General features: G+C 35.4%; 1 protein-coding gene across 1 annotated transcript in view; it reads right to left on the bottom strand.

Moving 5' to 3' along the window:
* Window positions 1–781: 781 nt before the first annotated feature.
* Window positions 782–17943, bottom strand: part of SLC17A6 (solute carrier family 17 member 6) — a 38508-nt gene continuing 21346 nt past the window's right edge. Inside the window, exons 4-12 of the mRNA XM_052662149.1 lie at window positions 16275–16389; window positions 15101–15188; window positions 14492–14578; window positions 10532–10674; window positions 6532–6681; window positions 3167–3299; window positions 2659–2769; window positions 1893–2020; window positions 782–1117 (exon numbers count right to left, since the gene is read on the bottom strand). Of these exons, the coding sequence (XP_052518109.1) occupies window positions 782–1117; window positions 1893–2020; window positions 2659–2769; window positions 3167–3299; window positions 6532–6681; window positions 10532–10674; window positions 14492–14578; window positions 15101–15188; window positions 16275–16389 (1291 nt within the window). The remainder of the gene's footprint in view (window positions 1118–1892; window positions 2021–2658; window positions 2770–3166; window positions 3300–6531; window positions 6682–10531; window positions 10675–14491; window positions 14579–15100; window positions 15189–16274; window positions 16390–17943) is intronic.

The raw sequence follows: 17943 nt of genomic DNA on the forward strand, positions 1-17943 counted from the left end.
TATGTGATATGCTACATGAAAAGTCAGATTTTATTGAAGTGTGAAGTGTTTTATACTGTTAGGTAAATGAATGGAAGAACATGAAGCATACCCCTCACTCTACAACTTCTTTTTCACAGATAAAAGTGTTTGTGCCCAAGCATTTCATATAAAACACTGCAAGATATTCCTCTTGAGAATCAACAAAATAGTCTACATTGTGTAATAACAATAATTATTTAGTACACCTTGCTAGTTGCTAGCCCACAACATTCTTCTCTACATGAGAGATATCTCAACTCTATGATTTATACTCAATAAATGTTGCCAACACCTGATGCAGCCAACATGACAACTTCACCTTTTTTTAACAGGACTTCTGCACAATATCTTGCAATACAGTGTAACAAATATGTAAGTGCATTTTGCATGATCAAGTAGCTTTGGCTTCCTAACCTCTGTAGGATGGGATGTGCCAATTGTTTTAGTTGTGCTTTATTAAATGGTGATGAGTTTTAACTCATATGAATCTAATGAGTAACTACTTGCTTCTACAATTTTGACCAGTCAACCTTTAAATCACAAATGCAAGAATGGATGACTTGAATGGAAATGATGGAATTTCACAACTTCTATAGATTGCACTTGATGGTAACTTCATGAGTTTGTTTTGATTTCATTTTTTCAGCAAGACTTGCCTGGTTGATATGTGTACATGTTTACACCACATCTTTTAAAATTTTTGTGCAATCACAATTAATTTAATCACAAACACTAAAAATAAATCCAGCAATTAGCTTTGTTATGAATAATCATCTCGGTCCTTATAGTTGTATGAGTCTTGTACTTCTTCTTGTACAAATTCCTCTTTCTTTTCCCAACCGTTAGGCCAACCTCCATTGGCCTGTGTTGTGGCACCATAAGACTTAGTGGTACCATAATTTATATAATTTTGAGTAATGTCCCCTGTTTCTTCATCGAGCTCATCTTCATGGATAAAGCCACACTTTTCTTCACTTGTTTCCTCAGGGTCTGCCCAGGGTTGCTTCTCTCCTGAGGCGAATATTGCATAAAATATAACTCCACCGTAGTGGACTAGGGCAGCGATCAGGAAGACATACTGCCACTCTTCACGCGACTGCAGTGACAAAAGTGGCATTGTGAGAACAAACCCCCTGGGTCTAAAAAGCCTAACATCTTCTCTGAATGTTCTACCATTAAGCGTTTCCTAAAATGCTACCTTCAGGGGAAACCCTTGTTCTGATTATATTAAACAAACACTGTGAGAGAAACGTTCTATATTACTGTGACTCTCATTATTCAAAACTTTTTCATCTCAAGTTCTGAAATAGAACTCCAAAGATGTCTATGGTCTGCTAATTTTTTTTTAATTCCTAATCTCTCTTTAAATTCCATTGAGTTACTCAGTTTTTTCTCCCACTTCTTTTATTTCCTTTTGGTAAACCATAATTTAAAAGGTCTACCTATAAAGATAAGTACTGATAACAATATTCTTGTCACCAGAGAAGCCCTAATTTAGAAACTCTACCTATAAAGACAAATACTGATGGCAATATTCATCCATCAATTACTACAGAGAAGTTTAAATTGATGTTTACAAATAAAGCTGAGAAGATTTCCATTTGTCTGTTCAAATGAGCTAGGATGTTGTTGTTTTGCCACACCAGGGATACCAGAAGTATTAGAAGGTGTTGAAAGTATAACCTTTATTGGTTGGAGAAGCAGGCTCCCTCAGAGTTCTGAAAGAGATTTTCTTCTGAGCCTCAGTGATCTCCCCTACTCAGAGATGTGGTGACTGGACCACAAGCAGAATGCCACAAAGAACATACAGATGCTTTTCCTAATCATGAGAGAGAATATTCTACAAATGAACATCTCTTGATCTGTCTTACCTTATTCTTTGTCATTGCACCAACAATGATAGGGCAAACCATTCCTGACAATGTGCCAACACCGTTCGAAATGCCCATTAAGATACTGGCATATCTTGGAGCAATATCCAAGTGGTTGACATTGAAACCTGAAATACACACAGAAGGTGTGACTCAGAGAATTCCAAACCTTACAGAAGTACGTGACTACAGAATATCCTCCACCACCCTCACCTTAAAAGACACCAGGTTCATAGCATGTGCTTAATAACTATTTTTGATAATTTAGCTCAGGGATATAATGAGAATAGAAAGAGGTATGATTTGCTATCCAGTACTTAACACATGATATTTACTCCATAGAGAAGAGGAGATGCTCATTAAAAAAAAAGGAACGGGGGGATAAGCAGGGGGTAAGTAAGTAGTAAATAGTAATGAATCCCAATGTGTTAGTCGCTCAGTCGTGTACGACTCTTTGCGACCCCATAGACGATATCCCACCAGGCTCCTCTGTCCATGGAATTCTCTAGGCAAGAATATTGGAGTGGGTTGCCATTTCCTTCTCCAGGGGATCTTCCCGACCCAGGGATCAAACCCAGGTCTCCTGCATTGCAGGCAAATGCTTTACCGTCTGAGTTACTTTCATCATTGTTATTTTCTAGTGGAAATATGTTGAGTAAACTTTCTCAACAGTCAAAATGTTAGAGGAAAGTAGAATATAAATTTCTTTTTATCACTAGCAAAAGTCAGAATGTTACAAGTACATTTTTTTAAAACAGCATCTTACCAGAAATAGCAAATCCACTGAATCCCACTGCAAGTACCAAGAATGAGATTGCTACCCCTCTAGTATGAGAATAACCAACAACCAGAAGCAGCGTTGCCTCCATGCCAAAACCTTCAGAAACAGACATACGAAAATACTTCAGAAATTTATGTAAATGTTTCCAGTGAGTCAAAACTATTAAAAATGATCACACTTATTTGACCTAGCACAACACTTCAGGGATTCTGTCTTCAAAATAATAATAACAGTAATTTATTCACAGAAGTTACTGAAGCCTTCTTTGTGTTTTAAGAAAAACAACAAAGACAACCTTAAGTTTAAATAGTGGGATGGGTCAAGTTAGTTATGCAATTATCTAAAACTAGAAGTTATGAATATTTGAAGATGGGAGAATGATTATGAATGAACATTGAAGGTACAAATTTAATAGCATATGTGATATGCATAGAAAAAGTTGATTCATGTCGATTCGAACTTTGTTAAGTAAAAACATTCTTAACATACTTACCACCACAATTCATGATCTTCCTTACTGTCGTAGTTGAAAGAATTTGCTTGCTTCTTAGAAAATCTGCAATCTGCCCTCCAATAGGTACAATGATTGTCATTACTAAGTGTGGCACAGCAGAGAGCATGCCAACCTGATGAAAAACAAAAAGGAGAGAAATAAGTAATGTGGGCAATTTATTGGTCTTGTAAGCTCTTTATGGACAAAGGAAGGAAAAACTACTGTCAGTAAATGACCACTTACTCATTCTCAGAGTAGGCAATAACTTCCACAGAATAAATGAGAAAAGTTACATAAATTTACTTTGATTCTTTTTTCTCTTCCAGATGATAACACTTCTTTTCTGCTATGAGTCAGTAAATCTTGAGTTTCTGAGTAAACTATCCTGAATTTTATCACAGAATGATTCACATTTATGTGCCTATTTTATAGTCTTAAATACGTTTGTAGAAATTCATCATTAGCAACAGAGGAAAAGAGAGAGACAGAACCAGAGAGAAGGGAAATACATTTGACAAACCTTGAAGAGACTATTTTAAAATTTGTTTTTAATTCACAATAAAGATAAAATCTTAATTGCATGCTAAATATATATCTCTTATGAGTTTTATATTTAGTTTCTATAGATTAAGAGCTCAAAAAATCCAGATCGATTCTCAGTTTTAGGCATTTTCCATGTCAAATACCAATATTTGGTTACAATGTCACATAGCATTCTTAGTTTCTGAACTAATTTCATACTAAATGGCCCAATCTAAAACCTAACCTGCCAGCATCAATTCAACATACATTTTTTTGATCAACAATTACATGTAAAACACTGTCCTCTGGGCATCAGGCAGGCAGAAATTGTGAATAAAATATATTTCAATTGTGTATTACCACACATAGGGACTTAGTAAATTTCATATACATCAATATATAAGGAAGATTTTTACTAAACATACTTTGAAGACCAATTCCTAGAAAATAGTAAATACTAGATAAATGTTCATTATTTGTATAAATGTGTCCTTCTAAACTAGATTACTAAGGATTAATAAAAGATTCTGTTTTATTTTACAATGCTATACACAATGCTATACACAATGCTATACACTGCGGTGTCACGACCATGGGCTTGGGATGACTAATGACTAATTGAGATATTAAATGACTCTAAATAGCTTAAATATCCAGGCAATTTTATTCTTTCTTTCACTCCAGACAGAAACTTTTAATATTATTATCTTCATTGCAGTGATGAAGAAACTATGACTTCAAAGGATTATGCCATTCTCAAGGGGTTGGGAAGTTTCATATACGAGTATAGGCTGAGACTCTGTATGTGTGTGTCTGTGTGTATATGTATACACACATACGAAAAAGTCATTGCATTTGTGGTTTTATCTGTAGGATACTCAGTTTAACTAAGGTTGATTAAAACAATACTCTGTACAAATACTTTAGTTCACTTAAAGTTTCCTGCGCTTCTGAAGCATGGTCTTTTTTAAAAATTAATTTTTATTGGGGTATAGATGCTTTACAATATTGTGTTACTATATAGCACAGGGAACTCTACTTAATATACTGTGGTGAAAGACAGTCTTAATATTGTTATTTACAGGTCAGAAAACTGAGGAGACAATTATTCAAGAACAGGACCAAGGTTATGTATCAATACTCTCTTGTGGAGCTTGGATTTAGGACCATGTCAGCCTGGATCCAAACCTCGTGTTTTATTGCCTCCATCATCTCCTTTTCACATACTTTAGATAAGTCAGTAATTTTTAAAAACCAGTATAATCAAAATCTTCAGGCCGATTTGTGTGTGTAGAATTTATCAAAATTGTAATTAAAATATAATAAGTGAATTAGATCAACATAAATGGTGATTACATTTAGGTTTTGCAAAATATCATTTACTCAGGCGTTTTCTGTTAATTGGAGCTAAGGGCCAGAATGACCACACAGTTTCATTAACATCAGTTGGTTCCCTCACTCTCCCTGATGAGACTAGACTTTATTAATAGCCTCTCAGTGTCATACTTGTCCTAGATTGTGAAAATGGACTCACACCTCCAGCAGCCTTTGTTGAGACGTATAACACCTCTCAGAGCTCCCAAAGGCTACCCTGCAATGTTTGATCAGCTCCAGAGAGAAGAGCCCTGTCTAAAGCAGTCATTCTTCTCAGGCATGGAGGAAGCAGTTTCCTTAGAAACAGGGATTACAAAAGAGCTCTTAGAATAGCTACTCCTAAACTCGGGTTTTCTTCAGTTTCTGGCCTCAGATAGTCATTCAAAGAGGCATAATATGAATAGCGAGCCCAGCTGGACTTATGTAATGACATGAAGAGAAATGGCAAGTCCACGGCCAATGCAGACAAATGTATTCAGCAAAGCACTTGTCACAGAGATGGCATTGAGCAAATACTTGCTTCATGTTTAAATGAATTATGGTTTACCTGAATTTGAATGGCATAGTAAAGGGAACTGAAACATAAACCGAAGCATATGGGCTTAAACTTAATTCTGCCACTTATTGTTAGCTTGCCCTTTGATAATTTAAATACTTTCCCTAGCTTCTGTTTCTCCATCATTTCAATAGAGATGATGATAGTTATTCAGTTGGTGGACAATATACGTTATTCATGAATATGAGAAGAGCTTGTAAATTTCACTATATTGCAGTATTTTATGTTCATTTAATCCTTACAAGAATCTTAAAATGATTATATTTTCATACCTACAAATAAATGTCTGTAGCATTGAGCATGCTGTGCTGTTAGTTGGAAATGTTTTATTTTTGTCTACACCACCAAGCTGTGAACACTTGAGGAACCACATTTTTATTTCTCAATATAACACATACATCTTCACATATCATGTTCAACAAATGCTTGCCAAATGATTAAACTGGATAAATAAGATACAAGATTGTTTTCAGATATTTTTGCTATCCTCAAATCTTTAAGCCAGATAGATTTCTGAGGGTGTCGAAGCAGAGTTAAATTGATAATTATATAAATTCAATTCCATTTAAATGAAATATTTTTTTGTTCACTGATGTATTGCCTTTGACCTGAAACTTAAAGGGAATTATGCTTGTTTACAAGAAAAAGACTATGTTGTTGCCCATCCCAACCAAGAGGTAAACTCTGTGAGGGCAAAGACTAGGTCTGTTTTGTTTATCCCAGCAACAGTTTTTAGCAGGCATTTAAATGTAGTAGGCACTCAGATGCCTAGTTTAGTCTTTAATTACTAGAATTCATTTGTAATTCTAATTTGCAAGATAAAATTTAGGAGATAAAATAATGGCAAAGGAACTTAATAGTCACTAAAGTACAAAAGTAATGCTCTATTTAAAGAAGGATAGTTTTTACATACCTTGCTGATTTCAAATCCAAAGACTTCCTCAAAATATGCTGGTTGACTAATAAGCAATAAATAAAAAGTCCAGCTTCTGCAGAAGTTTGCAACAATTATTGCATAGACTGGCATAGATGTAAAAAATTTTCTCCATGGAGTCTTGAATTTCTGAAATTCCAAAAAAAAGAGCCATTCTGATCATTTTAAATATTTCCTAACTTAAATGAGAACCATAGATACCTTTGCATTTTTATGATGTGTATGCTGAAGCATGAATAGGAGATAGGCAGGAGGTAGTGAGTCATTAATTGCAACAGTCCAGTTAACCTTAGCTTCATAAATAATTGTTTGAAGAAGAAAAGAAGACACGGTTCTCCTTCTGATTAAATTGTTTCAGTTTTAGAAATATGTAAGATTCTATTTTTCTCAAAAAGTAATTCCAAATGCATAGACCCTAGTTTCCAAGATTTTTGTTTTATTTTGTTTTGGCAGTGATAGATCAGGCCTCAGCTAAAACTCGCTGCCAAATCAATGACCTTGTTGGTATCTGACATATTTTATATAAAATGTTGAAAATTCAACGCAGTTAGGAGAAGAAAAATAAGAAAAATGTGCAGCATTCTAAACCCCATCAAGAGTTAATGACAACATTACCTAACTACAAATTCTCTTGGTAGCCAGTGGATATCAGTATCAATTCTGTGACACTGAAGTGTAAGAGTCTTTAAAATTCAGATGGTATACATCTGGGTTAAGCATTTGGCCACCCAGCACACCATAACTAGCTATTTAAGATATGCAAGACATTCAAAATTAACTTAAATATGATTGGCTTTGCTTATGACACTCATTAAAAAATTACACCTGGTATATTTAAAGATGCTGTGTATGCCCAATACAAAGCAATTATCTTCCCTCAAGATTAATATTTTTAGACCTTAAAAAATCTCTCATAGTTCCAAACACTTCCTCAGTTCTTTATTTTGAACACAGAAATACTCTTTAATGTTTATCACTAGTTTTGGAATTTTTTTAGTATTATTTATTTATTTTGGCTTTATTTATTTTAATGTTATTTGTTTATTTAGGCTGTGCTGGGTCTTCGTTGTTGTGCAGGCTTTTCTCTAGTTGTGACAAGTCGGGGCTACTCTCAAGCTGTAGCTTCTCATTGAGATGGCTTCTCTTGGTGAGGAGGAGGAGCTTAGCTGCTCCCCAGCAGGCAGGATCTTCCCGGATCAGGGATCGAATCCGGGTCTCCCGCATGGGCAGGTGAACTCTTTCCTTCTGAGCCACCAGGGAAGCCCTGTCTTGGATTCTCAAGCTGAGAAGTTAGTAAAAGAGGTGGCAAACAGTTTTTTACAAGATTTAGTCATTATTGCTGAGTGTAGAGCCTCATAATTACTAGCAGTGGTTGTGAATCTAATGAAACTTTTTACAGATCACTTTAAAGTGATGTCACTTTAAAGTGACATAGTAGGAAGATACATTGTGTTGATCACAGGGAACAAATCAAAAAACAAAAACCTGTCCTAATAATAAATAGTGAGTATTTTGGCTTTAGGTAAAAGTTTCTAGTGCCACCATCATAGATGGATTCAAAAAGTGCAAATTTAAAAGAATTTTTTCCTGATAAGTTCTAGAAAAATGGTGCCAAATAAATATACTTATTTCAAAGATAATAAAAATGACCAAATACAGGAATGTCTATTATAGCATTGCCTTTTAATAAGTAATAACTTCAGAAGATTTTAAGAAGAAAATATTTTTCTTGCCGAGAAGGTGTTGTTTTTAATTTATATCAGGATCATCTTCATTAAGTACTTTTTCTTCAGGCCACAAAGCACTTCATCAAATGTAAAAGAAAGTGTCTAGTCATCTCTCTTAAAAAATTGTTGGTGGCTGTAGGGGGACTTATGATATTTTGATAACATTCTATTTATTGAACTGGTTGTTTGCTTCATTGGCGTGTTTAATTTGTAAAAATTCAGCAAGCTATTTGCTTATGTTTGTACATTTTTCTGTTCACATATTTAATTATTTTGTAGAGAAAAATAACAGATATAAAAGACATAAGAATCAACTACAATATATGATCCTTAATTTGATCCAAACTCCACAAACAATGGCTACAAAAGACATGAATATTGATTAGATATTAGGATTGAACTGGGCATCTGAAATTTCAATATGATCTAGTATTGGATAATGCTAGAGAATTACTTTTAGTTGTACTAGGTATGATGATAGTACTTAGATTACAAAGGAAAATATTATTTTTCTAGAGAAGCATGTATTTGTGGGTAAAGTATTATGACATCTCATTTACTTTAAAATTGCTCAACAAAAAGAAAAGTGAAGTAAATAAGGCAAGATGTTAAAAACTTTTGTTTCTATGCAGTGGATATATAGATATTCCTGTTACTTATTCTTTCTGTTAAATGTTGAACTTGATCACAATAAAAAGTTCAAAATAATTAAAATACAAGTTCTATTCCCACTTGATCTCATTTTTAAATTGACTTCAGGAGAGTCAAAAAAAAAAAGCAGCAAGAAGTAAACTATTGAGTGTAGAAAAATAGTGAAGTCTAAGAAACGGAGAATTTGAGTTCACCTATACGGTTTTGTCAATCTACCGATTACTCTCTTTTGAGTCATTTCCAGAAATTGCTTTTCACTTAGACTAAATTTCTTGCTGTTTTAAAAAATATATACCTCACCTCAACACCACACAATCTCTCAAGAACTGGTAAATAAAAGAAGCGTATTTTATCAATGATGATATGGGCTAATCAGAATATTTTGGACTAGAACAGGAAGCTAAGTATGAACCCACCCCCACATCATCACTTGTTTCTTGAGTAGCTACCATCAGAAAAAAAAATTATCAGTCTATTTACAGAAGAAAACAGGAAGGGGTGCATTCTAACGCCAACCTGTTTAGCTAATGGAACAAATACAATGTAAGATTTTTTTTAAGTACGGGCTTAATTTCAAATGTTACCCAATATGGCATTTTCTTATTCATTAAAGGCCAAGATGCCCTCAGCAACAATGGGTGACAGACATTTCTTCCTAGAATGAGATGCCAAGGACAAGCCTTCCCTAACAAATAAAGTAGAGAATCAGAGCTGAAATCAAATACAAAAGTTGAGGGAAGCATAATGCATAAGAGTCATTGGTTAAATGCACAGTAACTTTCAACTCCTAACAAAAAGAAATTGAGTTGATTAGGTCCTGAATTACTGAGACTGTCTATAATATTTTTGCTAAAGGGTTTTATTTTATTTTTACAGCATCAGATGGGTATTCATTAGTTGCTATTTATGATGTCTTAATATGTGTACTAAAATATTTGTATTACTGATATAGAAGTGCATTTCTTTCCCTATCAGCAAATCCTGCCCAAGAAACCAAATTATAATCAGAAAAAGGCTTTACAATATTATAACACTTGATCTTCATATGTTAATCCTAAAAATGGTAATATTTTATCAATAAAAGTGTTATATTATATTTAGAATATTTTTCAGATTAGCTACCTATGGTTGGCATGCTAATGTTTTAGTATTTACTAAATTATGTAAAAATACACATGTATAAAACTTGGATTTAGAATATTCAATGAATAAAAATATCTTCTCCTTTCATGACTGTGTTAGGTGATTTGACATTTCCTGTAATTTAAATTTAACAACTATTGGTTGAATTTTGTTTCATTTAGCTATGTTGAGCTATTTTTAAAAATTTACTGAAGTTTACAGCTACAGTATTAAAGCTATAATCCAGTTAAAATTTGAAGGTGCTTAAGAAAAGTTACAGAAAAAAAGAAATCATAGATGGAAGAAGGAGCAATCATTTCTAAGTCAGGGAATATGCATGGAGTTAAAAAAAAAAAAAAGCAATCATGACTGATACCAAATTAGTTTTGCTGAATAGGGACACATAAAACAATCTGCTTGGTTGAAGAGAGGTGAGATGGAGAACAAGATAGGAATATACACCATAATAAAGTTCTTACTTCCATTGCACCTAAAAGATTTGCACTCTCTCCAATGCTTTCTTCTATGTACCTACGTTCTTCATCTGTAATAGTAGGATGCTTTGCAGGACTCTCATAGGACACCAAAAGCCAAAACATGTACCAGATCATTCCAAAGCTTCCTGAAAGCAAGAGTTCAAAAGGAGGAAGTCAAGGAAAGGCATACTCCCCTAACTACTTCCATTTAACAGTCAGTAGCTGGGATAAAACTACAGTAATCTTGTGACAGGATTATAAAATGTGAATTTGAGCTGATGCTTCTCCAAATGAACCTAGCCATCTCTACTTGCCTTTTGTCACTAGACTTCATGCAATCTGAAGACTAGTGCTGTAGTTTAATCTTTATCACTGTTGAACAATGCTGAAACACAGGAAACTCACAATAGATAATTATTGAATGGTATAGTTTGGAACATGTTTGTACATTCAACAAATATTTACTGAACAGTTACTTTTCCGGGTACCCTGCTGAATGACAGAAATATGATAAACAAGAAAAAATTCCTGTCCTCAAAAAATTTTGCTGGGAGTAAATCCTTTTATTTATGTCTGTCTTTAATGGGGGTAGCGGTCTGCATTTCCAAGGAAAAGACATGCTTTTTCCCCTCTCCGGTGAGGACGTGCAGATCTAGCAATGTGTGTTATGTGTTAGTCGCTCAGTTGTGTCCAACTCTTCGCAACCCCATAGATGATAGCCCACTAGGCTGCTCTGTCCATGGAATTCCCAGATCTGTAAACAGACGATTAAATAAAACCTAAAAGAATATTCTTGGGCTTCTCTCATAGCTCAGCTGGTAAAGAATTGGGCCGCAATTCAGGAGACCCCAGTTCAGTTCTTGGCTTGGGAAGATTCCCTGGAGAAGGGATAGGCTACCCACTCCAGTACTGGTGGGCTCCCTTGTGATTCAGCTGGCAAAGAATCTGCTGGCCATGTGGCAGACCTGGGTTGGATCCTTGGGTTGGGAAGATCCCCTGGAGCAGGGAAAGGCTACCCACTCCAGTATTCTGGCCTGGAGAAGTCCATGGACTAGTCCATGGGGTCACAAAGACTAGTCCATGGGGTCCATGTGTCCATGGGGACACAACTGAGTGACTTTCACTTTCAATTTTCAGAAGAATATTTTAGCCTGAATAGATACTGTACATGAAAAATGGGCTTCTGTAACTAATGTGGTAATACTTAACAGTTTATGTGACTGTATACCACAGCATATACTATTGCCTATGGATCACTGTTTAGACAGATGAAAGTTATAAATTCTAATACAATAAACATGCTACTGCAAGCTCTATTTCATCCCTTTATTTAGCACTTTCACCATTAAAATATGCCCTTATTGTGCAATATAAAACTGAAGCATCAATAACAGAAAAAATTCATATAATGTATCCTGATTCTCATCAACCGGCCATTTCATTTTTTCCTCATACTGTTCTATTTCTCCCCTGGGTAACAATCTAATCCCTGATCACTATAATACTGTATTTTTTTTTTTTGGTGGGGGGGGCTAGTCAATCTCTAAGTGCTTCTTAATATTATAACTTCTGATGTACTGTGCCCTTTTAAATACTGAATGTGATAGCAAACACAATTTGGAATCAGATGGTGTGTGACAGTTTGGTAGAGTGTAGTGGTTGTGGAATATGGTTCTCCTGTATTCAAATTGCAACTGTGTCACTCATTAGCTACATCTTCTAATCAGTAACTAAATCTCTGAAAATCTCTACTACCAAATGAGATAATTCATTTTTTTAATAAGATTTTTGCAAACAGAAGTTACAGAAGGCAATACATAAAGAAACTAGCATAGTGGATGGCACAAGATAAGCACTCAATAAATGGGAACTCCTGTAATTGAGTAATAATTATAATTTCGACTAACTGAATACATCTGAAGTGCTAGACACTCAGCTAATTGCTATATATGCATTATCTTTCTAAAACTTAAGCTGCCATATGGGTCTTATCTCATTAACTAAAAAAATGAATATTGAATATGTGGCTCAAAGACCAAGCTTTTGTCATATACAGCAAGTAAGTAAGTACTATTATTATGATATTTCAGATTGTGCATGCGTGTTAAGTCATGTCAGTCACCGTGTACGACTCTGCGACGCTATGGACTGTAGCCCACCAGCCTCCGCTGTCCGTGGGATTCTCCAGGCAAGAATGCTGGAGTGGGTTGCCATGCCCTCCTGCGGAGGATCTTCCTGGCTCAGGGATTGAACCGGCATCTCTTATGTCTCCTGTATTAACAGGCGGATTCTCTACCACAGTGCCACTTGGGAAGGCATTCAATGATAAGTATAAAATGAGATATAACTTGAAATAATGAGGTAGGTTTTCTTGGGTCCTTTGTGGAAAATTCATATTCTTAAAGTCACATCACATCTTCAATTAAATAATGGACTAAGGCACAAATCAGAGAATTTAATGGATGGCCATACCAACTTTTGGAGAAGGCAATGGCAACCCACTCCAATGCTCTTGCCTGGAAAATCCCATGGGCGGAGGAGCCTGGTAGGCTGCAGTCCATGGGGTTGCAAAGAGTTGGACACGACTGAGCAACTTCACTTTCACTTTTCACTTTCATGCATTGGAGAAGGAAATGGCAACCCACTCCACTCTTGCCTGGAGAATCCCAGGGACGGGGAAGCCTGATGGGCTGCCGTCTATGGGGTTGCACAGAGTCGGAAATGACTGAAGCGACTCAGCAGCAGCAGCAACAGCAGCATACCAACTTTACTATATACCTTGTAAGTAAGTGCTTTAAATAGCTTTGAATTATGGGCTTTAAAATAAAATCAAACAAAAGCTATGGATTAAAATCTGTTAAAAAAATTTCCCTACATTGACATGAATCTGCCACAGGTGTACATGAGTTCCCATTCCTGAATCATGTCAATGTATGGCAAAACCAATACAGTATTGTAAAGTAAAATAAAATAAAAATTAAAATAAAGAAAACATCAACAACAACAACAAGAAAATTTCCCTAGGAAAAAAAATATGTTCTACTGCATATATAGCTCACCATTTAGGGTATTCATGAATTCAAAACCCAACCATGGCTTTTAAACCAGGATAAGATCCTCCACTATTTATATTCTACAAATATAAGAATTTGCTTTGATGAGAATATTTCAAAATGAAAATGGATCATAGCACATTTGGAAGCAGCCAAATTCTGTTCTGTTCTCCTATATGACCTCATTAATCTTTCAGATTCTCCTGCCCATGTCCAAAACTGGTATTAATCAGTGACAACATCAGTTGGAATCCAGATCTCTTATCTTTCTTCTTTTCTCTTTATTAAAAAAGTGTATCTTAGCGAGAGACTATGGGATACTTTCAAGAGGTAAGATTCCATATTCTGGTTAGAAAGTGAATAGAAAGGGAGTTTGGACTTTGGGCTTCCTGTCATTTTTATTTCCTTGGGGGCTTAATCTTCTTTAATCCTGGGGAAATGTGGACTAAAATGTACTGCCCCTGCAGCGACTGCTAATATTTCATCACAAGATTGAATGTTTGCCTTAACACTAATATGGCCTTTCAGCTTCCTATCCCATTGAGTCTCAAGGAAATAGAATCAGGGAAATGACCGAGAAAGCAAGAATCAAAAGAGAAGTTGGTGCTGCCTAGCTTCTTCCTTTTAATCAGCTTTGAATCAAGAGCTAAATTAAACTTTTCATAGTCAAGGGCAACACATACTGTACATTACAAAGTTTCCATCAGCAATGTGATTGCTTTTAAAAATAATAAATAACATTGCAGAGAAAATCACAGATATAGAATATTACCCTTGATCTTAGATTATAAAGAAAAGAATCAATGAAAAAACAATAATGAGTAAACACAGAAGTACATTCATTGATCTATCACACCGCTTTAGTTTAGGCACATTTCTTTTAATTCTATTGTACAGAAATGCTACATACCATAGACATAGAATACGGAAGACCAGCCAGTATACTGCACAAGAATGCCAGCTAAAGGCATTGCAATCACAGCTCCAGCATAGGATCCTAAAGTAGAAGAGAAAATGAGAGAAAGGTAAGTGAAATCGATAGACATTCTTGATTTCATCTCATTTTCCTTGACTGGGTCTTACAAACACATCCTTGCACACTTGGATGTATATGCACTCTCATCCACATACTTCAAACACATATCCAGGAGTACAAGACTACACAAGTGAATATAATCTACACACCCAAGTCAGAGATATAAAATAGTACAACACTATAATAAAAAACAAATTCAAAAAACTATAATAAAATAATTAATGAATATATTTGAAAATTCAGAAGAAATGAATAAACTCTGAGAAAAATACAAAATGTAAGAGGGAGTTGAAGATTTCAGTAGACCAATAACAATTAAAGAAATCGAATGGTGGGTCAAAACCTTTCCTCATGTGCACATACAGACACACCTCAAATGGTTTTACAGATGGGTTTTACAGATGAGTTTTGCCAACTTTCAATTCTTACAAATGTTGTTCCTAAGCTTTTATGCACATAACTGTACCTGCACATAATACTCACCACAAAAGGAGGTGGTTGCCAATCGACTCCTCTCTAAAGGGGGAGCCCATTTGCTCCATATCCCATGACATGCTGGGTAGGTGACACCCTGTGATGGAAAGAGATATATCAGCACTGTTTAGAATCTTGGATCATAGGAAAATAAGTATATTCACTTCTCTGATGTGATGCTGTTTTCTTAGAATGGGCACAGGGTCTCCAGTTGCCATGTGAGGGCCTTTCTTTGCTGATTCCATAAAATTCCATTTTAAAAACTTTCAGCCCAGACCAGGTAAGACATGACCTCTTTTTAGTCACGTATTCAAGTTATTCCCACCCTTTAAGACTTCCTTCTACCTCAGTTTTCTTCTGATTAAGGCCGGAGAAAAGATCCTTTATTATTCAGTTCATCTGCAATTCTGAACAATTTGAGAGACAATTTTGTAAGGAGTTAAACTTAGTGATTCCCAAATTAAAGGAATCCCTACAAAAGGTGCAGCTTAGATCCTTGAAGGTTGTTATACTTCCTGAAATGAGTGTCTAAAACTTAAAATCTTTAAGATATTCTTTTTTGTATTGTTTTGATCCTATCATTTTTTCTTTCTTTTTGGAAAGACAAGAAGCTGTTTTCAGTGCCTTAATACTTTATCTGACTTATCTACTCTCACCGTATTTCATGGAAAGAGAAAGGGCAATAAGTATGCCATTGTCAAGTTTTTAAATGATATTCCTTCAAAGACTACAGGTTAATGGAGCAAAAGTCAATCATTAGAGTTGATGCCCAAAGAATACATTCAATGAAATGTTTTTTGGGTTTTTTTTTAGTGAAAATTCAGATCATGAGGTAAAGCCAAGAGAGACTTGTTATAAAACTCTCCAAACATATTAATTCAGAGGATGGACTTTTTTATCACAGCACATTAACAAAACTGTCTGTTCTTTCTTTAATTTTTTTTTTTTATGTCATTCACGAAACACTTCATCATCACTCAATTCCAGAGAAGTGGGGGTAAACAGCCACAGTGGTAGTCTATCATCATTTAAAGATATCTGGTTTCTAACTTTTCCAATTTTTTTTACCACTGTGTAGACACAACCTAATACAATATATTTATTTGTAGGTCAAAACAAAGATAATCTTCTGATTCTTATTAGCATGCCAACCTTAAAATGATGTCATCCTGTAGTTCCATACCTCAACAAGTCCCTGCAGTATCCTAACAAAGATGACACACCCATAATGCACTCTGGCTGCTGATGGGATTAGCATATTCAGGGTAGAGGTAAGAAGTATGGCAGCTCCGAAAACTCTGAAAAAAAAAAGGAGTTAACAGATCTACATTTCTCAGATCAAGTTAATTACAAGCAATTTCAAGATAGAATTTTTTTTTTCTCTAAAAGAATAAGAATGTTCTGAACTGGATTGGCTAGCCATTTTAAATAGATATTGGACTGTCTTGAATTGCTACATCATTTGAAGCACAAAACTCAACATTCAAAAAACAAAGATCATGGCATCTGGTCCCATCACTTCATGGCAAATAGATGGGAAAACAATGGAAACAGTGACAAACTTTATTGGAGGGGGGGGGGGCGGCTCCAAAATCACAGCAGATGGTGACTGCAGCCATGAAATTAAAAGACATTTGCTCCTTGGATGAAAAGCTATGACCAACCTAGACAGCATATTAAAAAACAGAGACATTACTTTGTCGACAAAGGTCTGTCTAGTCAAAGTGATGGTTTTTCCAGTGGTCATGTATGGATGTGAGAGTTGGACTGTATAGAAAGCTGAGCACCGAAGAATTGATGCTTTTGAACTGTGGTGTTGGAGAAGACTCTTGAGAGTCCCTTGGACTGCAAGGAGAGCCAACCAGTCCATCCTAAAGGAGATCAGTCCTGAATATTCACTGGAAAGGCTGATGCTGAAGCTGAAACTCCAATACTTTGGCCAACTGATGCAAAGAATTGACTTCTTGGAAAAGACCCTGATGCTGGGAAAGATTGAAGGCAGGAAGAGAAGGGGACAACAGAAGATGAGATGGTTGGATGGCATCACCTACTCAATGGACGTGAGTCTGAGCAAGCTCTGGGAGTTTGTGATAGACAGGGAAGCATGGTGTGCTGCAGTCTATGGGGTCACAAAGAGTCAGACACAACTGAGCAACTGAACTAAACTGAATAAATCTGTTTATACATAATTTTAGTCACTTTCTTCATAGATATAATTACAAATTGTAAATAGTTATTTAAACACTGTATATGGTTTGAGTCTATATATCATCTACAATGTAAGCTGCTGAAGGGCAGGAGCTTGCTTTTCAGATACACTGCTGTATCCCTAATGCCTAGCACAGTGCCTGATACATAGGAGATACTCACTGAAGAGCTGCTGAAGAAATAGTAAGTGCCAAATGGAGTTGTGTCTAGTTGCGTCTGATACCTTGAAGTATGGAAATTATAACTCCATTCATAAAATTTTATGAAGGGAATCATATGTAAATTCTCCCCAGATCTAATGATCAGCTCCCACAGGACATATTTTTAAAATAGAAAAAATTAGTACTTCATATATATACCTCAGGTTTGTCTTTCTGTGTAGGTGGTTGAGTGGAGGGGTTTCGGCTACCCCTCTTTTTGCATACATATAAACAATTTAAAATAGAATTGCTAACACCTTTATCCATCTACAAGTAAAAATTATATTCCATTATTAACAAAAAAAAAACTTTCCTGATGTAAAACTAAGCAAGAAATATATCCCCTTAACCAGGTAACTTTGGAAACTTCTCTTGCAGAGAAATCTGGGGACACATTGTCTCTGGTGAGCTAAGCTGTGTGTTCTCAGTAAATTTTTTCAAGGC

This window comes from Budorcas taxicolor, chromosome 25 (genome assembly GCF_023091745.1).
Source record: "Budorcas taxicolor isolate Tak-1 chromosome 25, Takin1.1, whole genome shotgun sequence".
In the NCBI taxonomy this organism is placed as follows: Eukaryota; Metazoa; Chordata; class Mammalia; order Artiodactyla; family Bovidae; genus Budorcas; species Budorcas taxicolor.